Source organism: Xiphias gladius, chromosome 10, assembly GCF_016859285.1.
Source record: "Xiphias gladius isolate SHS-SW01 ecotype Sanya breed wild chromosome 10, ASM1685928v1, whole genome shotgun sequence".
Classification (NCBI taxonomy): Eukaryota; Metazoa; Chordata; class Actinopteri; order Istiophoriformes; family Xiphiidae; genus Xiphias; species Xiphias gladius.
The window spans coordinates 21,090,018-21,115,230 of record NC_053409.1 but is presented as its reverse complement, the minus strand read 5'-3'; the positions used below and the strand labels follow the sequence as shown (position 1 = coordinate 21,115,230).

Here is a 25,213-nt window from a genome sequence, read left to right as displayed (position 1 = left end):
ACATTATTCTGAATTTTCATTGACCAAACGATTATTCAAAGCAGTAATAAAGAATCGTTTGTTGCCTTCTCTTTTCTGTTTCCTGTGTTGGAAACAGCACCAATCTGGCAAACAAGACAAATCAAAACTAGGTGATGTCTGCAAGTATTGTATCTTTCCTGGTTTCTTGGAATCGCTCTTGCTCTTTGGAGGAGAAGCGAGTGATGTATGGAAGTGATTCAATTAAATGGATCTCACTTCTAATTAACCCTGCTGCCGTTACACAGCTCAGCTGTTCTGTAGCAGCACCTGACATATGGTCATGAAAAGAGAGCAGGAACTAACCCAGTGTTTTTTGTGTGTGTGTGTGTGTGTGTGTGTGTGTGTGTGTGTGTGTGTGTGCGCGTGTGTGCATGTGTGTATGCATCTGATGTACATGTGTCTCTATTTTTTGTCTGCATGTACATGTGTGTTTGTGTGTGCAGTGCAGTAGTGATATGTTTAGTCAAGGTCAACAGCAGCGCAGCAACCCAGTCATGGCTCATCAGCAGACTTTGCTGAGTGGCCGGTTGCCCACCACGCTGCACATCCAATGACCAGCTATAATGAGAACTGATGCTGTATGTCAACAGTATGTGGATTTATGGCTACTTTGCCCACAACGCTCCCTGTCTGTTCAGCAGCAAAGTGGTGTTATACATGTGGACAGCAGGCGCATGGAATGGGTACTTAGTCTGAAAAGCACTTTCTGACTTTGCAGTAGGAGTCAATCCTACAGTTAAAGCTGTTGTTTATTGGTTTCAGTCTGTATGCACTGATGACAGATAATCAACCTTCTGCTTACTCTGTTAAAGTAACAATTTACTTATTTAGACACAGGGTTTTTCACTTTTGCACTCATTTTCCCAGTTTGTAAATCCCAAACTAACAATGTGTGACTTAAATCGACATTTTCATGTCTTTGAAAAGTTGGAGGAGGCCTTACACTGCAGTGAAAACTAAAGTTTGCTTATGGTATAGTGGTAGGATGTCTTACAAAAACTCCTCAACATTTGTATTTTTTTCCTAAATTATATGGCTCCATCATTTAAAATGCAAATTGCTTTTCCCTATGTAATGGAATCCTGCCAACTATCTTTCCTATCTGTTTTTAATGACAACACGGCTTCAAGGTGAGGGACTTTAAACAGGAAGAAGTGAAAATCTGGATTGATTGTTCTTAAAATTCTTTTGTCTGGTCTGAGACTTTTCACACCCCTTGGAGGTCTCGCATGTCCTCAGGCACAGTTCATGCTGTGAGCTAGTTGCTGCTCTAAGGGCAACTGTTTGAATTGGAGGTGTGTGTGTGTGTGTGTGTGTGTGTGTGTTTGTGTTTCTTCCTTGTTTCTGTGTACTCTCTCTTTACTGTGTGTGTGTGTGTGTGTGTGTTTGTGTGCGTGTGTGCGTGTGTGTGTGTGTGTGTGTGTGTGTAGGGAGGTAAATAGTTGGTAGAGAACAAAGGAAGCCATTGCTGTCATTAGAATAGGAGCAGAAGTGTGAACATCTAACCTGACTTGGGCTCAGGTGCAGGATAAAGTCTAAATTCCCAAACATGTTGTGAAAACACTGCAGCTTAAAAATGCAAAGTGCAGATATTCTTCCACATTCCTGAAACACTTTTCTGGAGCCCTTTTGATAATAACAAATTCTATATAGTGAAAAAATAAACATGTATTTCAAAAACAATTTCAGTGCTAAAGATAGAAAAAAATGGGTTTAGGGACATTTTAAATGCTTGTGTTTCCAGGTCAGCCGCCTCTGACTTCACTTCAAAGAAGGTGAATAAGAAGGTTTGGAGCAGACAAAGCTACAGTCTGACTCTTGCATGTGGATGTCAGCAGACAATGAAAAATTCAACAATGTCAAACAGCTGAAAGGATGTCAACAGAACTGAAGGAGTTGACCAAACTGATGCCAGGAGGAAAATGCTAAAATCAGACACCCCGTTGACTTCTTAAGCCCTTTGCATAAGTCTTTTAACAGCTGAAGTGAAGTGTGGTAACGTTGTTTTTTTTGGTACCAGTATTTCTGGTTTGTTAAAATGCCCTTAAGTTCAAGTTCTGAACTTGTTTTGTTGCGTTTTAAGGGAGAAAGTGATAGAAATCAGTCACTTTCCGGTATGACTCTCCGTCTGTGTGTTTCCCTCATGCCATCATCTCATCAGTTCCCCTCCAGGCAGATGTTGACATGTTCCTCCGGACTCACTTACATTCCCCTGCACTGATGTCACATATTCATGGACACAAACAGGAATGCCGCCCTCCTTTTTGTCTGTCTGTCTTTTATTTCCCCATATCCTCTCAGGCTTTTTTTCTTAGTGCAGATATACTCTTGTCTAGATTTTCAAAAAAATTCATCATTTTCATGTCAACATGCGGCCACCGCCTCCTCCGCATTCAGCAGAACACATCCTCATAGATCATACAGTTGCATACAGCACAATGCACTAACATCAAGTCCTTTGCCCTTTCTGTTGTGTCTCCACAGTGGCAGACTGCAGCTCGTGTCCCCATGCCCTGCCCTGTGAGTGCTGCTTGGCCTGCTGAGCCCATAGGTGCTGGTGTGTCTATACTTGGCTGCAGCTGAAGCAGGGCGACAGCGACTGTGTGGTGGTGGTGTCAGTGCCTGTGGTGGTGGAGGCGGGTCGTCAGAGGGCCCAGAGCCCTGGAAGCAGGCGGGGGGGCCTGTCCTGTCCCAGCCACACGAAGATGAACAAACTGAACTTTCACAACAACAAAACCATGCAGGACCGCCGCTGTGTCTGTGTCTTTCTCCCCAACGATGACACACTCAATGTCATAGTCAATGTGAGTAGACATGTAATCACCTTTTATATAGCAGTGTTGCTTAGGAAGAGGGAAAGAAGTACAAACCGTTGTTTTTACAATATGGCTTTTTATATCGTGTTAATTTGTAAACTTGACAGGTGTTGTTAGCCAGGATAGCTGTTTCCCCTTCTTCCAGTCTTTATGCTATGCTAAGCTAACCAGCTGTTGGCAGCACCTACTTACGAAACAGTTTCACATGCATAACAATACGGCATGAATGCCGGACATTGGCGTTTGGGGAAGCTTATGTGTGATTGTGTTTGTGTTATATATATGATCACTAACAGATGATTTTACAAAGCTAAAAGTGAGCCTCTTCGTCCTCCTCAGGTGAAGACTTTGTGCCAGGAACTGTTGGTCCAGGTGTGTGACCTCCTGAGGCTGAAAGACTGTCACCTGTTTGGACTCAGCGTTATACAGAGTAAGACTTCTCATCTCAGGGATTAATTTTAGGGGAAACAAACAAATGTTTCCTACCTCTGTCCGTGTAGTCTCGTATGTTTTTTGAGCTGTGCTGTACACAGTTTAACTATCTTCTTACTTGTTTACCCATCAGCTGAAAAGAAAATCCTTTGTTTTCAATAACTGTCCACTTAACATATCCATTTCTAAACAAGTGGAGACTAACTCAGTTTTTTTTTTTTTTTTTTAAATATTTAAAATTCCCTGTGATTAGACAGCATTGTTGGTTACTTCATGCACACTGTGGATTGAATCCACTCATAAAGAGTACCAGAGCCACATATAAACAGTGTAACCAGGCAGTTACTTTCCTCGGAAACAATAACTTGGCTGAGAAACAGGAATCTGTCCTGAACGTAGCATCTCTCACCTAGATGTCACGACAGTGTCCCAGGAACCAGGGCAGCCTCGTCCTGACTGGCCCCCATTGTGCAGCGAGGCTAACATTGTTTTTACGGTGATGAGGATCAGCGAGGCTCGTACGTACGTACTGAGTCACCGTCTCGGTCCCATGGCCAAGCAGACAGCGGCTGACAGTTGTAGGCAACTGCAAAGGGAGAGTAAATTGCAAAGGCAGTGTTTTCAGACAGCTGGCCTCCGTATGAGCCAATGGCGGCCCAGCAGGTCAGTTGAGCAGGAGCCAGTGGGTCTGATTGTGGGACATTCCTGAAGTGCTTCTCTGAACAGCGTGAAATCCCCAAGGCAAACAGAGGCCACCCACTCGCTGTGTGTCACCCACTGTCCCCTTGACCAGACTGTCAGACAGACACGGGTTCAAATACATCTGTTTCCTTGCTGTTTGGAGGATTTATCTCGGAGGAAAAACAAACAATATATCCAGCACTGATGAGTGCAGGAAGGTATTTTAAAGTCTGCTCAGTGTAGTTTCCTTTGACAGGTTAGCTGACACTGTCTGTATATATTAAACCTGCTAAGAGCCGCTAATGCCATATCTGCTTCAAATGTCACAGTGTAGAGGTGAACGATTAATCAATTAATCAATCAGCCTTTTGACAGAAAATAGATGTGATCAGCAACTATTTTAAAATTCAAGTCAGTCTCTCAAATGCAAATATTTACTAGTCAGTGGACTATTGGTCAACCAAAACAAGACATTTCAAGACGTCATCTGGGGCTCTTGTTACTTGGTGATCTTGAAAATAATTGTTAGTTGTAGCCCTGCGACAGTGTTGGATTGGCTGGTTCAGTTTCACTCGTCCATCACCCTACTTTTCCCTAAGGTTTTGTGACATCCTTCCACATTTTTACATATGCATATCCATTGTTGTACATACAGTCATCAACTAAATAATTAAGGACTCATCTTCACACACTAATCTGTCAGAAATTATGATACTGTCTATGTGAATTGACATTAAAGACCACGAAATTCAGTCTAAGGGTTCACCCAAATCACAAAAAAGATACTTGCCCTCTTGCCGCCAGTCCACTTAACACTTCTACCAATCTACAACCGCAAAAAATAGTTCTCAATGAAAGCCTCTCACAGTAAGGTCTGTGGATTCACCTGAGCAACAGAGATGTTATTTCTGGAAACAGTCATTGCTGTTGAGTTTTTCAAATTTAATTTTTGGTTTCTTTAAGCACCACAAACTAAATGGAATTGACCTGAGCTGTAATAGGATGGCGGCAGAAGTCCCCGCTGCGGAGATGTCAAACTGTCACCAATTAAAACCAAAACCTTTTTTAAGAGAAATGTTTAAAATTTAACAAGGTGAAAACAAGGAGTTTACGTGGATCAACATATTCTGGACATCATATTAACGCATTACTGCTCAGAATATATGCATGAGTCATGTAAACACCCTTACTCTGATAACACTCACATTCCAGTCATCTAGTCTTCGGTATGGTTTCCAAATTTGTTAAAAATATTCAGTCATAGAGTCTCAGCTCCTGATCTTCATTTACGATAGCTTTTCAACAGGTTTTATATTTTATTGAAACTCTGAGTTGTCGGCTCAGCAGGCTGCAGCTCATGAAAGGCGTCAGTTCAGGAGCAGAATAAGACATGACAGAGTGAGGTGAAGAAATGAGAGGGAACACCAGAGGCTCTGAGTACAAAGGGAAGAGCAGAGGGTGACTGATGTGATTGCCCTGAGGCGGTCTTTGAACAGAGCCCATTCAGGGGGGATTTCTCTGAGTGCACCAAACATGAAGGCACCTATATATCCAAACATATACGCGCGCACAGTACGGACAAAGCGAAAGACTGTCTGTGCTAAACCTTTCTCCTCTTCTGACAGATAATGAACACATCTATATGGAGCTGGATCAGAAACTGTCCAAATACTGCCCCAAAGAATGGAAGAGAGAAGCCAGCAAGGTAAGAAAATATTGACTTTCAGTAAGAGTTTAACAGTGAGCAGAGGACTGTTAAGTCTACTTTTTAAAGCTACATTAGGCAAAAGTGTTAGACCTTAGTCACATAACTAGATTTAATAGATCCTCTACCTGGGATTCACAAGATTTATCAAAATAAAATGCAGTGTCAGGTAGAAAAGCTTTTCTGTCCACAAGAAGTGGGAATATAAACTGTCTCCTCAAAGGCCTATTCTCTATTTATGCACCTATAAATTGCAGGTATATTTGTGTATGTGAATGCAGAATATGAAAAATCAAGGAATTTATTTGTTTATTGATTAAAGAAAAACTTGGGCATTTGGGGAAAATACACTTTTTCAACCCGCTATAGCAGGTTACAGGTTACAAAACACAGCCGGTGAGCACAGGTTTTAGTCTCTGTACAGGCATGTTGGTCCCACACCTGGCAACTTCAGTGGAGCGGCAACACACCAGGAAGTCACTGTTGTTGACTGTTGTTCACCAAGTTACAGTACATAACTCCTCTTTAGCTCCATTCTTAACAAGCCCACATGAGAGGTGTATTGATTTTCTCATCCAGCTCTCACACACACTTCCCCAATTGTTAAACTATCCTTTTAATAACTCATAACTAAAATTATCGGCCTGTGAAACTCTGAACAGCATCAGAAAACATAAATAACTTAAATCACTCTGTGTCTTGACTGACTGGTGAAAGACCAGTCAGTCAAGGTAATGACACCAGCAATACAGAGTTTCCTTGCTGTACTTTGTAGGTCTATAAATTGCCCCAACACTGCTCTTTTGCCTTAATCTTGACAGTATAGACTTGTCTGATACAACTGATGTCAAATTCTGGCTGTTGTAGACAATAAACAAGGATTTACACCTGTGTTTTTTCCAGGGAATCGACCAGTTTGGCCCTCCAATGATCATTCACTTCAGAGCTCAGTATTATGTGGAGAATGGGAGACTGATCAGGCAAGTAAAGCCCCAAGACTGACTGTACGCAACTAGCCGCTACAAGTAACATTCAATGCCTGTACAAACTGCTCGATCATCACTCGGTTTAGCACCAGCTAACATTTAATTTGGTTGACTCTGCTTTCTTCCTGCCCTGCAGTGACCGGGCAGCCAGGTACTACTACTACTGGCACCTGAGGAAACAGGTGCTGCTCTCTCAGTGTATCCAAAGGGAGGAGGCCTACTTCCTCCTGGCAGCCTTCGCCCTACAGGCCGACCTCGGCAACTTCAAACGCAACAAGCACTTTGGGAAGTACTTTGAACCTGAAGCCTACTTCCCCCCGTGGGTGAGTATGTCTAACACGTACCGTATGAGGCCTGAACCCTTGTATGTCTAACATATCAGAGGAAAAAGAGATGATTTAACAGTATTGACCATCATCCTGCACCATCTTTTTTTCTACCTCTTCATAACAAATCACATCTGGCTCTTCCCCGTCCTTCTGCACCTACACCTGATCACATCTTGTGTTAATATCAGAAACAAACCTTTCTCAAAACATATTCTCTGCGGCTCTTATTTGAATACTAGGCACCTATTCATTTTATGTAATGACTTTAGGGACACATGAATATTTACTTTAGTTTTTGTTTGGATGCCATGACTCGTGTACGTATTCGCTCTCTTTGCATGGATTCTTTTCATTATTGATCAATCTGCCAATTATTTTCTTGATCAATTGATGAGTTGTTTTTTCTATAAAATGTCATATAATAACAAATATGCCCGTGACAGTTCTCCAGAGCCCAAGGTGACATCTTTAAATATCTCGTTTTGTCCATCTAACAGTCTAAAAATCAAATAAATTAATTTCATAATGATATAAAACAGAGGAAAAACAGCAGATTCACACACACACTGGAATAAGAAAATGTTTGGCATTTTTGCTTGAAAACTGACTCTAATGAATAACCGATTACCTAAATTGCCAACAAATTTTTTTCTTTGAATCTGCTAATCTTTTCTGATTCAGAATAATACTGACTATAATCTAAAATTAAGCCAAAATATAAATTCATGATGCCATAGATAGAAGCTTTTTATCCATTAATGGGAATGTCTATCACTGTTCTTATATTTTAATTGGCCTCTGGTTAAAGGCTGTGGCATACACAAAAAAAAGCACATAAGTGATGTTAAATGTGAGTAAAACAGTAAACTCATTATTGTATTAGACTGGCAAATCGTTCTGTGGTAAGACTGTCTGATATTCAAGTGAGTCACAGTAAAGGTCCCTGAAAAACATCCATGACTTAAATAGGTCTAAGCTGCAAAAGACCAAAATTCAATTGCTGTATCATTGACTGCGAAGCGTATGGGTCTGTAGCCACCTTCCATTAATCACACTGACCAAACACTTCGAAGCAGCACCACACCTGAGCATGTGGGATAATGAGAACTGGGTCACCAAGTTTATTTTTGTCCCTGGAAGTGGCACACACATTGTTTTTTTTTTTTGTTTTGTTTTTTTTTTAATCTTGAAAAATGCTCCTGCTATTCTGCCTTTCACCACCAACCTCCACCACCATCCTCCCCCTCTCTGGTCATGACGGCCACACCACTCTGATTGCCCTCCACTTCCTGTCATTAGCCTCCTGCCTCCTTATCACCACTTGAAACCAGCAGTGACAGGAAATTATTTGATGATGAGCGCTACCCTACAGTAAATCTCTCACAGATTTAGGTGCTTAGAAAACTTACTTACAACCTCGAAAGCCACATGCGAAGCTTAGCAAGTGTGTTTCTGGTTGCTGCCTCTGGCTCTCATTCAGTCTCTCCCGGTTGACATCTGTTTGCCCTGCGGCGGGCAGCTTCATTATCCTCATTGGCAACTTGTGCTGGCAATCTGGTGTAATGAGTCCATACAACTTCGAGCAGCCAAGCCTGACATTTCTTCTCTCTCTCTCTCTCTCTCTCTCTCTCTCTCCGCCCAGGTGATAGCCAAGCGCGGCCGCGAGTACATCCTGAGGCACATCCCGAACATGCACAAAGACCAGTTTGCTCTAACTGCTTCAGAGGCACACCTCAAATACATTAAGGAGAGTGCTCAGCTTGATGACGTCACTGTCCACTACTACAGACTCTACAAGGTGAGAGATGGGACCAAATATACTGTAGCTATCTCTTGTACTAATAAATGGAGCTTTTTCCAACGCAGATGGATTTATTGTTTCTGTCCAAGACAATTAATCTTTGCATGCAAATACCAACACCGGCATACAAATTGTGGTGCTTTGCTAGTTTTGTATTTGGCTAAGGGGGGAATTCGATGTATTAACAGTTCACTGGATGTCTGTTTTTTTTCTACTTCATCAAATTTCGCTCGTTTTTCTTATCATCTACGTATGATTTCTTCTCTTTCAACAGGACAAGAAGGAAGTAGAGGCATCTCTTACATTGGGCCTGACTTTACGTGGAATTCAAATATTCCAGGTACAGTTTCTTGCTTAGCAATTGAGGTTGTGTCTAATGTGGGTTTAAGGATTTTCACTTAACTTTCTGGAGACACTGATTAGATTTTACTGTTTTGATATTTGCTTCCTGCCCAATGCATTACTAATATCTGAAGACAAGTGCACTACAAAAATGTCTGTCTTATTAAGTCATTGTTGTTTATTATTGAGTGCTAAATGTCGTAGGCTGTGTCCAGACAGAAAACTGTTACTTTAATGAGGCCACTGCTTAGGCACAGCCGGTGCACACATCCAGCAACGTCATCCATCGTCTGACACTGCATTTGCCAACAGAAAAGCCTCATTTCTGTTTACCTGCCTAACACTGAGACAGAGTATAAACTGTTTGTCAGCATTAAAGCTTCCTTCCTCATGACGTTATAAATCACTGTGCATTGTTCCTGCATCGTAGTTTTGTCTCGCCAGTAACTGAAACAAGTGAAAAAATATCCATTTTCGAGATGTTTCTAGAAATATGTCTCAACATCTTGACAGAAAGTAGAATAATGCGGTTTGCTGCACTTCGAGCAGTATGACTTTTGATACAAGTTGAAATATACAGCTCTGGAAGATTTTTCAACTTGGTTTCAAGAAACCAAGACTTGAATTTTAATGAGTTGAAAGGAAGCCGCATACTGTAGCTCTGATCATTGACTTTGTGTGTCTGCTTCTGTGTTGCAGAACGTCGGATCTGTGAGGCAGCTGTTGTACGACTTCCCTTGGACCAACGTGGGGAAACTGGTATTTGTGGTGAGTCAGATGCACCATCTGAATCTTTTTCAACACATACCTCAGACAGATTTTTCATAGGTACCGTATGTTTTTTTTCTTTACTGATTTCAACTATGACGAAATCCGAGTATCCCCTGGCTTATGGCGATGTTTGTGAAAGCCTGCTCAGGGTCGTGGAAATTTTTACGCAAGGCTTCTTTTCTCCACACTGCTGTTTTATCTTAGCCTTGCAAGTCCTCTGGAACTAATCAGGGATTTAGAAAAACTTTCTTTGCCTGCACACACAAACACACGCACACACTCAGACACACACGCATATACTCTGTTGATTACATATATGTAATCAGCAGCAGTATTTTCTCTTATGATATACAGGCCTCTTGATTTATCCGTTTTATCAATTATCACTTGTGTCCCCGTGCCCTTCAAAGGAAATGCTGGTAAATCTGGTCATCTCTGCTCTGAGTCAGCCCGTCGTTAACTTGAGCACGGCAGTCGGTTAATTTGCTTCCATAGGGTTTCTTATCGCAGGAAGGCAGAGAAGCTTACTACACATCTGTTTCATTCTGAAGGCTTCATGTTTTCACAATCCAGAGAGGTCGTTCTTGCTTATCACTGCTATTGCACAAAAATGAGCTCCCTGTGACTCTGGTTTTGGCTGCTTTTTATACCCGTGACTGTACTTTACAGGTAGGTTTCATCTCTGTAAAGTCTCTGAGAAAGTTGAAGGTTTTGATCCAAGGGCAAGTTTTGCTTTGGCCTTATTTTGGCGCGGTCACATCTGCCACACAGTTCACAGTAAAGACATCCTGTTTTCCTCATTCCTGCTTTTTTGGTGGTTTCCTTGCGTCTGCTGTCTATGGCGTCGTGAGATCGAACCAGCAGTGGCGTGGCTGTGGTTTCACTGTGGACATGAAGGGCCTCTCATGGTCCTGTCCCACCCTTGTCCTGAATAACAGGCTTTCTCCTCCACCCCACCCACGAGTCACGTCATCCAACACCGCTGCCACCACGGCTGCAGCAACGGCCGAATGAGCCAGAGAGCGGAGCAGGGCGGAGGGATGTGTGGGTCAATAAACACCAGATGTTGCAAAGGTTTAGGGGGTATTTGGGATTCAGGCTTTTGGACGGGAGGACTTTAGCTTGTCTTTGGTGTCGAGGTTTAAGGGAAGGAGGGGCAATGTTAGAAAAGGGTGGAATTCACCGTTCTGATGCAATAAGAGAAAACAGAGTTACATGTGTGCCTCTCTTGAGCCCGTGAGAGCTTGATCTGCTCCCGCTAAAGGCTGAAATGAAGTCATCACCCTCGTGTTTTGTGGTGTGGGATCTAGGGCCAGCATCTGACTCGCCAGTACTCTGGTTGATGATGATGTTGTTGAGGGATTGTGGGATAAAACATCTCCTTGACGATACAAGGAGTTTTCGATGTGTGTGGCCTGTTTCGGGAGGTCCTTTTGGAAAGGGGGATAAAGTTGTCCAGCTGTCATGTGCAGAGAGTTTAGGTGGACAGACCATGTGTACTGCATGAAACAGGAAACTTTTCTAAGGGATTTCTGAACACCTTTTAATAACCTGCTTGACTGACTTGTCTGCTGCTGTTTGTATTTTGTCTGGAATAAAGTTACCGCTAGCAGGGAAGCAGTTGATTCAGTATGTGTGGTTTTCGGATTATATTTGCCCCTTTTTAACCTCTGTGCATCAAAAAATTGCACCCTTTCTTCTATGTGCCATAAATGAGTAATCTTGGAACACACAGAAGTCATACACATGCTAGTGGAAACAGCATAACTTAACTCATACCAGTGTCCATTGAGGATAAACATCGATAGATTCATTGAGAAATCCTTTTTAAAAGATTCTCGTTATAAGTTAAGATATGTACACCTGTGGTTACAATGCACAATGGAACTTCTAGCAGCTAATAAAGCGGGACTTTCTGTTGTACAGATTCCCATTCATGTTATGTAGGATGGATGGTTTAGAAGGGAAAGACTTCCATGTTTATGAGTTTCAGACGTTCATGTCATTGAACAAACCAAGACAGTTTTATTACTGCAGAGTTGGTAGTGTGGAGGTTACAAATGCTGTGCTTTGACAATATAAAATTATAACCATAAAATGTGGGTTTAATTACCCTGAATTATGGATTTTGGCTGACGTGAGTCATCCATATTTATTTGGTTTCTGGCCCTTCTGTATTATTAAGCACCAAGTCGGACAGATTAAAGGAAAAAAAAAAATCCAAATTTCCTACTTATAACTGCGACTTAGATGTTGACGTGAACTGGTAATTATGGTGTCTCTGATATGAATTATGTTTATGAACCTGGCAGTAGCCCACAGTTAACCGACTGACTTGCTCAAAGCTCAATGGGAACTGTAGCGCCAACACTCAGAAAATTTTATCCCGTGTGGAAATAAGCAAAACAACAGGAGTGACAAAATCCATGATATGTTCCATCATCATAGTTCTTATATCCTTCGAACACTGAGACTCTCCTCTATCCATTTAGACACATTTTCTGTGTTTCTAAAAACCTGTGGACATACAGGCAAACAAACCAAAACAATTTCTAAATGCAGAAAACATAATTAAAAACTTTCCGAGCACAGGGGCTGCCTGGCAGCCGAAGGGTTTAGACACAGACCACCTGACGCAATGTCCTCGGTTTGTGTTGGACCAGACACATTTGTCGCATATTGTTCCCCAATTTCCGTCCCACCTAAATTCTTGTCATGTCTCCGCTGTTGGCTATGAAATAAAGGCATAACATGAGTGTCCTAGAACATGTTTACTACCACTCACAAAATGGCAAATTGTGGCATTTCTGAGTAGCCTAACTTACCCTGAAAATAACAATTTGCAGCATTTTAGGCTAAGACATGTAAGTTGTAAATGAAGGGAGTAAAAATCAAGCAAAAACGGTCTAAGGTTCCTAGGTTTCAGATAAAAAGTATCACCAGAGACAATAGCTTAAGTTTAGGAAACAGAGATGTAATGCAGCTGTGCCCTGTGTTGACTCACTCAGTTTGGCTGATTCAGATATGGATGCTACCCGGTACAACTTCAGTGTGGTGGCCACTGGGAGCTGTAGACGGGCAGTTTGAGGTTAAAGATAAATACGCAACTTGAGGGATGGAGGAGAATATTTCTACTTCATTTTCCCACCCAGAGTTTTCCTGCCAGTCCAGACTTTTGAACGGGAAATCTCTCAGCCTCAAGGATACGGCTGCCCAGAGAAAATGAACTTTTATAGGAAAACCACTGTCAAAGAACTGTCAGTTAGTTTTTATGAACTCATTTCCCTACAGTACAAAGCAGAATGCCTATAATGTGCTTCCCTACCTATGCAGAGGCTTTGAACATGATTGTAATCAGCTAGTTTCTTTAAAAATGTCTGAATAAATAAAGTGAAGGCTCAATCCTGTGGCCAGAAATGTGCAGCTCTTTGCATTTTCACAGGCTCTAAACCCACCAGTCGCCTTTGAAAGTCCAAACCCTTGCAGAAATGTTTAGGTTAATGTATAGGTTTGTATTGAAAACAACCTCGCTGTGACTAAGGACAGCTGTTATTGGGTCGAGCTGCTGCAAAAAGGCGCGGGAGAAAGCACAACCACACCATTTTAGTTTTTCCATGTACTCAGCCAACATGTCCTCTCCTTGGAAAATCATCAAAACTGCTCAAAATACTTTGTTTCAGTGTCTTCACTGGAAGAAATGAAAAACAGATACATGATCTGATCGTTGCATTTTGTTTGGCTACAAAATAGTTTCCAAGAACAGACTTCATTCTTCCTCTGAGGGTTGCCTTCGAGCCTGTCCGGCACTTAGCCACAATTTCAAATCCACATTCCATTTTATAAGCTTATATTATTAACCGATGTAAATCACTGAGTCCTGTAATCAAAAAACTGTTTATTCTCCTTCCGCTCTCTCAGGGGAAGAAGTTTGAAATCCTTCCCGATGGTCTCCCCTCGGCCCGTAAACTCATCTACTACACAGGTTGTCCGATGCGTTCTCGCCACCTCCTGCAGCTGCTCAGTAACAGCCACCGGCTCTACATGAACCTGCAGCCTGTTCTCAAACAAGTCCGTCGACTGGAAGAAAACGAAGGTATTTTCCAGCAATTTTACGCTGTTATTTCATTTGGTAGTTCTCTCATTGTGCGCCAGAACTCAATAGCATTAAAGTTTTAAACCTTAAGATTTCAGTGCTGGTTAATTTTGCGACAGCAGTTTATTGCTACAACAAAAACTCCTTGAAGGACAAGTAACTTCCTGGAGTGTCTGTTTGCTGCTTGGCAGCTGCTCAGCATCGTTTTTACACTTTGGATTCTATACAGATTAAACTCAAGAGATATTTTGTTAATTAGTGAGATTTAGAGATGCTGGTTGGTGGATTTTGATACCTTTGAACATATTCAGACTAGCTGTAGGAAACAAATAATTTCCCAGAGTGTTGTACTTTTACTTTAAGGGTTATAATTTAAGGCAGTATTTTAAGTTTCGACACATGGAAATAACGTTTGAACAATATCCAATTCATAATAAGTGTTCAAATTTGTCTGCGTCTGAACTCAGAGAAGAAGCAGTACAGGGAGTCGTACATCAGCGATGCTCTTGAACTGGATATGGAGCAGCTGGACAAACGTTCCCGGGCCAGCGGCAGCAGCGCAGGGAGCATGTCTCATCACAAACGCCTGTCTCGCCACTCCACAACCAGCCACGGCAGCTCACACACCTCCGGCATTGAGACGGACAGCTTCAGGGCCCCGGGTCAGGCCCCACACAGGCCCCTGCGAACCTGCAGCTCATCCACAACCAGCCACGGGAGCTCACACACCTCCGGCATCGAAAGCAGCGGCAAGGAGCGCATACTAGATGATGACGGTACAAGTGAAGAGTTGATGTTCACATTTAGAAAAAATAAAATGGAACAAAAACTATGAAACATCAGGGCATTTTAGCTGATGTAAAGATTTTGAAATAGACAAGGACATTAGCGTTTCTTATGACCAGAAGTACAGACAGCATTTTTAGTGTTGAATGATGTAACCTTGCATCCGTTTCATTAACATTTTGTTTTTTTGGTTTCTAAAAAAAGAATCCACAGGAAGGAATGTATTTGATATTCGTGTCAGCAACTTTAGCAATTTGTAGCAGTTTGCCTTGTTCAAAACAAATACAATAAGAACTAGCCAATTAGCATCAGTAGCAATAACCGAAATAGCCAATCAGAGAAAAGTACTTATAACCATCACTGGATACGCTGATGGCTTGACAATTGATTTATTGAAAACACGGCAGTGACTACTTTGCACCAACAATGCTGCAAAAATAATCGCCAGACACTAGAAAGATGCAGATTGCCAGTTTTATTTGAGCGATAGTTCTTTTAGTGAATTTCTTTTTTTTTTTTTTTTTTTGTGAGGTGTAATAATTCAGGCAACATTTGTTCCTGCAGAGATTGAGATGCTGGTGGACGACCCCAAAGATTATGAAGAGCTACACGAGATGGCTCTGGACCAGGAGCTGTGTATCCACATCACTGAGGACATGTTGACAATGTCCCCGGATCAGTCCAACGGATACTCTGGTACAAACAGTTTTTGATGTTGCTGCTAAAAGCCTGAAATACAAGTAAATGAAGGGAGACATCATTGACACTTATTTCAGGCTTTTAGCTGACACTCCTCCAGAGCAGAATCAGTATCTGTATTGGAAAAATAACATTTGAGTCACAGTTTTCCAACATCGTGAGTTAATAGTAGTGGAAGAACAAGATTTAAAACCACAGTGCTGGACATCTAATGCAACGAACAACCATTTAAGAAAAAAAAAAGGCAGAGTAAAGAGGCAAAGTAATAAAACCCAAGGTGAACTCTTGTTAAATACTGGTTAATACCGTAACTAAAACATTACCATCCTTTTTCCCCCAGGACTAATAGTGAAAGATGTCAGCTCCTCCACTTCCAGCTCCTCCGAGACCGTTGTCAAAATGAGAGGACAGAGCATCGAATCTCTGCCACAGGTAATTTAGATTTATTGGCTTCGCAGCACCGTTTGCACTGTCATTAAAACACCAAGTGAATTCAGTAACCACACTGTGGTATCAAAGTACTTGTTAGGGTGCATTTAGAGAAGCCCAACCTCAAATGCACTTACACGGATTTTAAAAAAAATTGCGGTTTTTGTTGTTTATTTTTCAACCTAGCGTGTCACTATCTCAGAATCAAATAGTAAGGATTTCTTACCTTTGTTTCCATCCATCATGTACTAATGTTTCACAAATTACAGAAGTAAATAGTAGAAGAGGCAGAAAACAAACAGGATTCTCCAGCGAGTTGCCTCTCGGTGGGCCAGAATGCACTACAGCATATAAGATGCTGCCCCTTCTTTAGCAGCTTGTTTGTAACGTCACTAGCTGGACTTGGTGATGTTTTTCCTGTATTTACTTTTTCCCAACTGCAAGTTCTGGGAAAAAAAACCTTCCACATTGTCGCCACAGACCAAAGAAAAAACAAACAAACAAACGTTTTGGGAGCCACAAACTAAAGCGAAAGTAAAGTAGATGAGGTAATTTGAGTTCAGAATAAAAGTAAGTTACAGCATTTGACTATCAGGTAACTCAGTGCCAACTTACCCTTTAAGTCTTTCATACTTTTATATATTTATATTTTCCCCAGTTCTTGTAATAACAATAGTAACAATAGAAATGGCTTTTGTATTTGATTTGTCTCTTTCCGCTCACAGACATCTGCATGCAGGAAGCCTGAGTCTTCGACCGACCGACACAGCCAGTCTCTTGATGACATCCGGCTCTACCAGAAGGACTGCCTTCAGTGGGCGGAGCTCTGCCAGGACACGGCCCACAGCTACACGTTCGGCTGCGCCCAGGAGCTGAGCGACAGCGGCGGCTACCAGGGCCTGGCCGATCAGCGCGCCGGCATGCTCGGCGAGCAGCAACCCTTCCCCATCAAGAGAACCAACAAGTACTTCTCCCTGGACCTGACAAGTGATGAGGTCCCAGAGTTTGTGGTGTGACGGAGAGGGAAACAAGGCGGCCTCAGGGTGACCTTCTCACTCCCCCGTGTCAGATTTGGAGATGTTTCAGCCCTCAGGGAACAAGACAGGAGAAGAGTGTTGAAGAGGTGGTTTCTATTCTTGACAGCAAACGGAAGAGATGAGTAAACTGGCAACAAGTTGGCTGCGTCTTCAGTTACCACTTGAGACATATAACACGTAATAAATGAACAAATAAGGAGGATTTTGGCTGAAATGGGAATCTTTAGAATGAACACTGGGCTCAAGAGAACCTGTGTCTTTACAATATAACCCAAGCTGCCCCCCATGTGTGAAAGGAAACAAAAGGGATCGTATCATCTTCTTTAAAAAAGAAAACAACAAAAAAAAACATTTTTATTCAAATCTGTCTCCTCCAAACTGGTTTTAAGATCCTCACGTTGTGTTTGCCTGCTTTATAAAGTCATAAAAAGACCGTGCATGCATGCAGGAAGGCTTCCAGCAGACAGACTCACGCACAGACATATGACGAACATATCGAAGATTTTGTGTGGAGGACACAAAAGACAAAATCACTCTGAGCTACGAACCAAAGACAAGAAATGACAGGTGTTCCTACGTCCCCGTTATTCTCGCAGTGTCCAGCCATGGCGAAAACATTTCAGTCATGGTGTGAGGGAAGATGGACCCATAATCCTTTGAGCAGGAGCAGCCATGGCTCCTTCTTTTTCTCTTCTTCCACGCCACTTCATTTTACCTCAACAGGAAGTGCAGTGTGCCAACCCCCCCCCCCCCAAAAAAGGATTTTTAATCACGTGAAGACACACCCGACGTGCCTTCATCAGACTATTCAGGTGTCAAACCCTCGCCTTGACAATCACACACCCTCACCTTAGTCGTTTCTAAAGACCCAAGCCATCAGAATTCAAAGCTTTACTTTATTTCAAAACATTGTAAACACATGTTGTTAGCAGATCAAGCTAGTTTTTCAGCATCTTAAATAACAAAACATCCTGATTCCAAACGGATTCATGTCCTGTGATATCCGACCGAGTTCCCTGGAAGGAATGAGGTCAAGTTAGTTCCTGCATGTCCTGACTCGCGTTACGTTTGTGGCCACGAATGCTTCCCCATTATGTAGACTCAAAATGGAGCCCGGGCTGGCTGTCGGCTAAAACAACCTGCACATTTTGATGCATACCTATATGTCTTCCTCTGATTCTTGTTGGCTCTCATCTGTCTTCTGTTTCATTTCCTCCATCATTTTAAACTGGAATTTGTTACATTTTTTATTTCTCATCCTCTCATTTTACCTGAAATCTCTTTACATATTGTATTTTTGTATTAATTGCCCAGACTTGTACATGTTGAACAGTTATTTTGCGCTTGGTTGATGTCATTCAGTATTACCATCAAATGTATGTGACAGTATTAAGGACGTGTGAGGTTTGAGGCTCTGAACAAGAAAGACCTGTTTTGATTATTTTTATCTCACAGTAAGATTCAAGAGAACTGTAGCCTGTGGTAGCTGACAGGATGTGTCACAAGCTCCTATTACTCTTAAATCACATCAGAAATTTCACAACACACACAACTGGTTTGAATGAGAACGCGAGGTTGTTGCAGGTTAAAAAAAACAAACAGGATGTTTTTGCTCGTAAATCATGCAGCTCAGAGTCAAAGTTACTCGCAGTTACAGCTTTAAAATTTTCTGTTCTTGTCTCATTTAAATAAGTGTTGTTGCTTTTTTAAGATACAGCCATAATATTTTTAAGTTCTGGGTGGTGAGAACACTAAGATTTATTTTAAACACTGTTTTACTCATAATTGAATTTGGTGGAAAACACTGCACCATAACCTTTATCCTGACAACAAAATTACATTTTGATTTGACAATGAACTCTTAAGATTATGAAGTTTAATATACAACGGTCCAAGTGGGTGAAGTGATCCTTTTAAGTTACTGAAAATCACTCATTGAAAAAGACCCGAGTCTGCTGACATTAAAGGAATAGTATGACATTTTGGGAAATATGTAAAACCACTCTTGTGTCTATATGCTAAATATGAAGCTACAGCCTTTTTACCTTTGGACAGAACCAGGCTAGCTGTTTCCTCATGTTTCCAGTCTTTATGCTAAGCTAAGCTAACAGCCGCTGGCGGTAGCTTCATTTTTACTGTACAGACATGAGAGTGGTGTCAACCTTCTCATCTAGCTCCTAGGAGGAAGGCGAATAGGCAAGTGTCAAACGATTTTTAAAATGTCATTCAGCAAACAGACACAACGAATGAGGTGATAAATGTACAGTCAGACTTTGGCTACTTTTATTAACGCGCCAGTTATGTAGCTGAGCCCAACTGTATGATGTGTACTTTTGTCTGTGTGCAGCCCAAGAGCTGTTAGCTGTAAGTCTCCAAACTCATACAAAATGTAATTCATTTTTTTCTGAGTCATCCCGGGTCAGCAATACAGCTTCTGAACAAGTTTTTTTAGTTATTACATAACTAAATAAATAAATACATGAATTTGATACTGTTACGTAATTAAACAACTATTTCTTACAGTTTGTTTCTTTCACCATTTTAAACTTATAACTATTTCTACTCATAAAAAGGTAAATGTCTTAAGTCATATTTTGATGGACAACGATGTTTCTTATATTAAATGAGTATGTGTTGAGGTACATAGCCATACAGTCATAACCCATGTCCTTAAAGTCTTCATAACTTGTTCCAACTTCTCTCTCTGACTTCAATATATGGTCATACTTACACTTTGTAAGAGTCTGTATGTCTGTGTCCATAATCCTTTCTGTGAAAGGATCTCCCTTCAGGAAAAAATGAAAGATTTTTTTTTTTTTTTTTGTCACCATGTAGTTAAAAAAATGATTAGTTATTATGAAGTCTGGTCCGTGCCTTCTTGGTACTAATGCCCTCAATATCCAATAAATAGGTACATTTATCTACCAAAGTTCTGTTGTTTTCTGGTGTTTTCTTCTGTTTTGTGGTGTTTGTGGTGCCAAGTTGCAGTTCATGTGCTTTTTGAGTTAGCGGAAAAAGGCAGCTTATGATAAAATATACAGAGTCCTTTCAAAATAAAGAAAAAGATTTGATTTTTTTTTTTTTTTTTCATTCAGTGTATGTGTCAGCCTTCCTCGCTTTGAATCTATCCAGGAAACAGCTTTCTCTCCAATAACAAACATAAAAAGAATATACTTTATGTTTCATGTAACTACCATTAACATATGATAAATGTGGTTCTCCGATAGGAATATTTCTGTGTCGCTCATCAGGGAGGTGCTCTGTCACATGGCCAGAGTGTTTCATGAGTTAGTGCTGCCCTCTGGTGTAAGACATTTACCCTCATGTGAATGTCATTTCCGTCCGAGGGCGGCAGTATTGTCTGACACATGACACTCGAGCAGCGCTGTTCTAGCCCACTGTTGTTTTCTCAGACTCTTCTGCTCATTTTTAAATTTTTGCATCTGCTCAAACACACGTATAACTTTGTCTGAGAGTAGAAAATGAGGCACATAAATGTACATTTTTAACTTTGATTCTGAGAAACTGGCTACTAGGACAGTGGAAAACATTTGAGGTATTTTAAGTCCTTCCTATTTGACAATAGAGTACACATTTGCACTTTTATTTAAACATGGAGTAACTGTGCATTTTTGAATTATAATAGCATAAAACTGGATGGCTGATACTTTCCTACAACTTAATGCTGATTAAAACATTAGTCTATAACTGTGCTCCAGCTGACCTTGTACCTAAGCTGAAGGAAAACTGGTCGCCTCTCCTCCTCGTCTGCTAAATCTCCCCTCATAAATCTGACTGACACTATTGACCAGGCACTGACTCTTGTGAAGCGTGGGATTCATTCCTGTTTGCCTCTCCAGCTGAGGAACGTTGTTAAACTCTTGTCCGTTGTGTCTCAAGCTCAGACTGAAATGATTATTTGTGCCTTTCTTCTCATCCAGTCCTGACTGTTGTGACTTTCTTTTTCCCCCAGACTTATAAAGGTCTGATGTGACACCAGTCTTGATTTCTTTATATTTCATAGAGTTGAAGTCTATGAAGTCATAGAGTCCCCTTTGTTGATGGCAGGAAAAAAAGAGGTAGTTCTGCGTTGCCGGATTTTGGGCGGGTAAATATTAATTTGCACAGACTGTTATGATTTGAGCTACTTTTTGTACCACCGTATTGAAAGTTATACAGTATATATTCCAGAGGTTTTCAAACTGTATGGGAGGTGTTGAGGAAGAGGGACAGGTGCATGCACGTGTTTCTGAAAGCAAGTATATAGTTATTGTAGCTTGGCTCCGCTAATCATCAGGATCAACAGTTGCAGCAGTGGCATTTAAAGGATCAATCAACTCGGTCAAATCTCAACACACAGACACATGATGATATAGATATTTTAGATTCAATGTCACTTTCGCACGAGGGTACTATCTCTGATCGCCATCACAAACGAATGCCCATAAACCCACTTAGAAATCACAGGAAAAAGACTATTCAGAACTTGCCTGAGAATCATCAGGATATTACGGTTTCTTCAGTGTCAAAGTAATTGTTTCATAGTTGTCAGTACATCCACGGTACATAGTAAATGGGAACTGCGAAAAGTCAATTCAGCGCTCTTGATTTTCCAAAATGTTAACAAATACAGGCTAAAAACAGGGTTCAAGTTGTAGCCCACATGGCGTGGCAACATTATATGTTCTGTTTAGATAGTTAGTTAGATAGATAGATAGAAACCAGGCAAAAAAACGAAACCACTCTAACAGCTTCTATTACAGTAAACTGAGCTGCTAAAGAAAGAGCTAAGCTAATAGTTAGCCATAGCTAAAGCTGAAACTAAATTTACTCGTTGGTTGTCCCCTAGGTGCACTGCACAATATCCATTCAGAAGAACCTGCAGCTCTGTAATTTTCTTCCGTTATTTCACATAACTAAATGAGGCAGTAGCTAAATCCAGTCATGACGGCGAAAAAAAATGCTAGTCTGCGAGGGCCGTCTCCGGAAGGTCAGTTTTCGAATGCCCGCTGCCGTAAGGTAAGAATCTCCTACAGTTGCGTTATGATAACCTTAACCGGCTTATGTGTCACGCTTGGGTCTGTTAAAGTAGCCTGATAAGGTTGAGTTGTTTTGATTTAGCGAATGCTAGCCATCACCATTCGGGTGTAACCTTAACAGTTAACATTGTTTCCGTGGAGACTAACATTAGCTAGCCTACTTTATATTCCAAATTCCACTTGAATAACGTCGCTGATATTGGGGCTCTGGGACGACTCGTTTAAAGTCTTTTAAATAAATGTTTGTTACCATTTATTCACCATTTATTGCCGAATGAGGTAACACAATGGTGATTGAGCCTAGGGGCCGCTGATGAAAGTGCTGCAATATTTTATAAGCAATACTACAAACTGGGTGTCTGTGGCGACAGTCCCGCGAAAAAATGTTGCATTAAGTTGCTGCTAGTGCAGACCGAACACCACGGCGGCTTCAAATTGGATTCATTTAACTGGAGAAACAGGAGTTGACTTACCGCTGTTGTTCACATCAAAAATGTGTCTACAAAAAAAGACGACAGTCATTTTTGCCCTTTTTGGACAGCGGATCACCAAGTATGTGGGTGTTAATGGTGAGATTTCTTTTTTTTTTTTCCTCCGTGTTTTTATCAATGTACCTTTTCTTTAACTTCCTCTTACACGCACACTCTAACTTCTGGCTGCAGATTGCAGTACAAGTATTGTACAATTTTAAGGTACTAGTACTGGATAGAGGCAGATATGTTTTGTGTGTGAAATGTTATGATTTTACACACGTAAATAGTGTCGTTACAAATTTCCATGGGATTAAAGAAGCTTATCTTACTTCTGGGTTCTGAACAAACCCGGAAGTTTCTGGTTTCATTTTGGCTCTCTACTCAAAAAACAATCCTTGACAATACAGAGAGTCAAAACACGCAACGTGAGGGCAGAAAAACACTGATCACCACAAAGAGACTGATGCACAGTCTAAGATAAAACATGGATGCTTTCCTCGGCGCGCTCCACCTCCTTCCTCCGACACAGATAATGTGTCTCTCCCCTCTCTCTCCTCTCCGAGCTCCACAGCTGTACAGGAAATCAGTCATCCACCATCCACGGCTGTCACCATGGCAACACAGAGGGGGAAATCCATTCTCTCTTTCTGTCACCGCCCCCTCCTCCCTCTCCTTTCTTCTGTCTTGTTGAATTAGGTGTAGCTCAGCTCAGACCATTTTCACGGGGTTGTTTTTGCATTTAAAACCAGTGAGGTCATCATGTGCTAACCCTAATAATGCTACCAATAATCAAATCATAAACAATTCTTTGATCTGCTCCATTAAGACCTATTTTCATCTTCTTACAGTCTCCTTTCTACAAGTTTCCTCCATTTGCATCCTTTTTAATACTTCCATATATCTCGTAGCTGATCTATGACCGTGTGTGTGTGTGTGTGTGTGTGTGTGTGCGTGCGTGTGTGCGCGCGTGTGTGTGTGCGTGGGCAATCATTTGAGCCGATTGTTTGAGAGTATTAGGTGACAGTGTGTCTCCAGCAGCAGTGGTGACCTCTCCATAAATCCCATGGGGCATTGGGGCAGGACAGGCAGGGCGGCTCCGCTCGGCTTGGGCCAGCAGCTGCCTGGAGGAGCCAGATGGTCGCAAATCAGAAATGAAATCCTGGCCCTTCCCCCGCCAGTCGTGATAACCCCACCCCTCGTGCACACACTCACACACGCGCACGCACGCATACGCACGCGCGCACACACACAGACACACACGCGCACGCACGTACGCACACACAGATATAAACAATGCGTGTACATCATTCAAGCATCCTTCCTCCTCCTCCTCCTCCCCACCCAAAATCACCATTGTTGTGATGGTTTACACTCCTCTTTACCGGCAGGGAAAATATCACTGCATGTTGGCCTCATAAAACCCTAAAAATGCAGTCAATCTGGATCCAAGGCAGTTTCTTCCAGTTCCTGAAAAGCCCCACTGATGCAAAACAGCACGATTGATTGCACCAGAAAAGGCAATTGTAGAGATACCAAGTCCAAAGTCACCGCATCTGCCCGTGTACTCTTACAGATGGATTAACAGCACTTAATAAACCGGCCTATTAACCAGAACAGCTGCAATGAGACCACAAGGTTCAGAGATGATCCTCAGAGCCGATAATAAAACATACTAATCAGATTACAAATAAACAAATCTCTGGATTTATCTCTTCGACAGCACTGGATGTAGGGAGGGGTCTCACTTTTCCTGTGTCACCGCTGATGCTCAACAAGGCCACAAACATACTGTAGCAGAGGGCAGAGATTCCCGACCAGGGTTACCTGTACCTCAGGGGGTAAGTGGAAAGCTCAACTGATGGTTGAAATAGTTAAGGGTAGGCACGTGGATTAACTTTGATTTAAAAAATTAGATAACAGTAATTAATAAACAGGTGAAATAGGTAGCTGAAAGTAACAACGCTAAATGCTGGAAACTTCCAGTTTCTGCCACTCCAGGTAGTACGAATGCAAACTTGACCAAAGCAAACCAAACACTAGCATTTCGACTATAGGGTTTTTAAAAAATAAATAATTAATAGTAATATAATAATAAGCTAAGTTAAGATTAATAGCATTTAGTTTATAATACATTCATAAGATCATATGAAACATGACATATGGTGCCAATGAAGGGTACTTGAGCTCATCTCAAAGGGCTGTCGGGGTACGTCAAGACACAAACGGGAAAACACTTGGGGAACACTGGCTTAGTGGACCCAGGGAAAGGCCTATCACATACAGTTGTGGTATCCTGGTGACAGAGGCTAATGTGTTCACCTCCACAGGAACCATGACTCACTAATTCTCCGTCTTCCTCCTCCTCCCTCTCTCTCCATCTCTCCCTGGATACATACTGTTACTGTAAGGTTCAAGGAGAATAACGTGTGCATGAATGGAGCTGAGGAAAATGTGATTCACGGTAAACATGACGTCGGGTTGAGACAGCAGGGGCAGAGATGAGTAACGTTTGCCGAGTGTACCTGCAGGCGAAGAGCGCGCGTTCGTGGAAAGCAGATGTACAGTATATGCTCATACTGACACGGATGCGCAGAAGTGTGCATTTGAACACGTGCAAATCGTTAGAAATAGACAGGACAGGACTCACGGGCTGGGAAGCACTCAGTGTACATCCCTCTTAAATTTGTTGTTTTGATAATTGAAAAGGTTTAGAAATTTTTTAATCTGCCTCTAGATGCGCACCAAGATGCGTATAATGACAATGAGTGGTCCA

General features: G+C 41.7%; 1 protein-coding gene across 3 annotated transcripts in view; it reads left to right on the top strand.

The window, feature by feature from the left end:
* frmd6 (FERM domain containing 6) overlaps window positions 1–19,918 on the top strand; it is a 29,680-nt gene extending 9,762 nt beyond the window's left edge. For 2 of the 3 annotated variants that reach the window (XM_040137704.1, XM_040137705.1), the window contains exons 2-14: window positions 2,506–2,825; window positions 3,177–3,267; window positions 5,576–5,655; window positions 6,559–6,635; window positions 6,778–6,964; window positions 8,613–8,768; window positions 9,046–9,111; window positions 9,813–9,881; window positions 13,803–13,977; window positions 14,445–14,753; window positions 15,328–15,459; window positions 15,803–15,894; window positions 16,617–19,918. In XM_040137704.1, the coding sequence (XP_039993638.1) occupies window positions 2,727–2,825; window positions 3,177–3,267; window positions 5,576–5,655; window positions 6,559–6,635; window positions 6,778–6,964; window positions 8,613–8,768; window positions 9,046–9,111; window positions 9,813–9,881; window positions 13,803–13,977; window positions 14,445–14,753; window positions 15,328–15,459; window positions 15,803–15,894; window positions 16,617–16,907 (1,824 nt within the window). In that variant the 5' untranslated portion in view covers window positions 2,506–2,726 and the 3' untranslated portion in view covers window positions 16,908–19,918. The remainder of the gene's footprint in view (window positions 1–2,505; window positions 2,826–3,176; window positions 3,268–5,575; window positions 5,656–6,558; window positions 6,636–6,777; window positions 6,965–8,612; window positions 8,769–9,045; window positions 9,112–9,812; window positions 9,882–13,802; window positions 13,978–14,444; window positions 14,754–15,327; window positions 15,460–15,802; window positions 15,895–16,616) is intronic. The other variant, XM_040137706.1, reaches the window with a different exon arrangement.
* The last annotated feature ends 5,295 nt before the right edge of the window (window positions 19,919–25,213 follow it).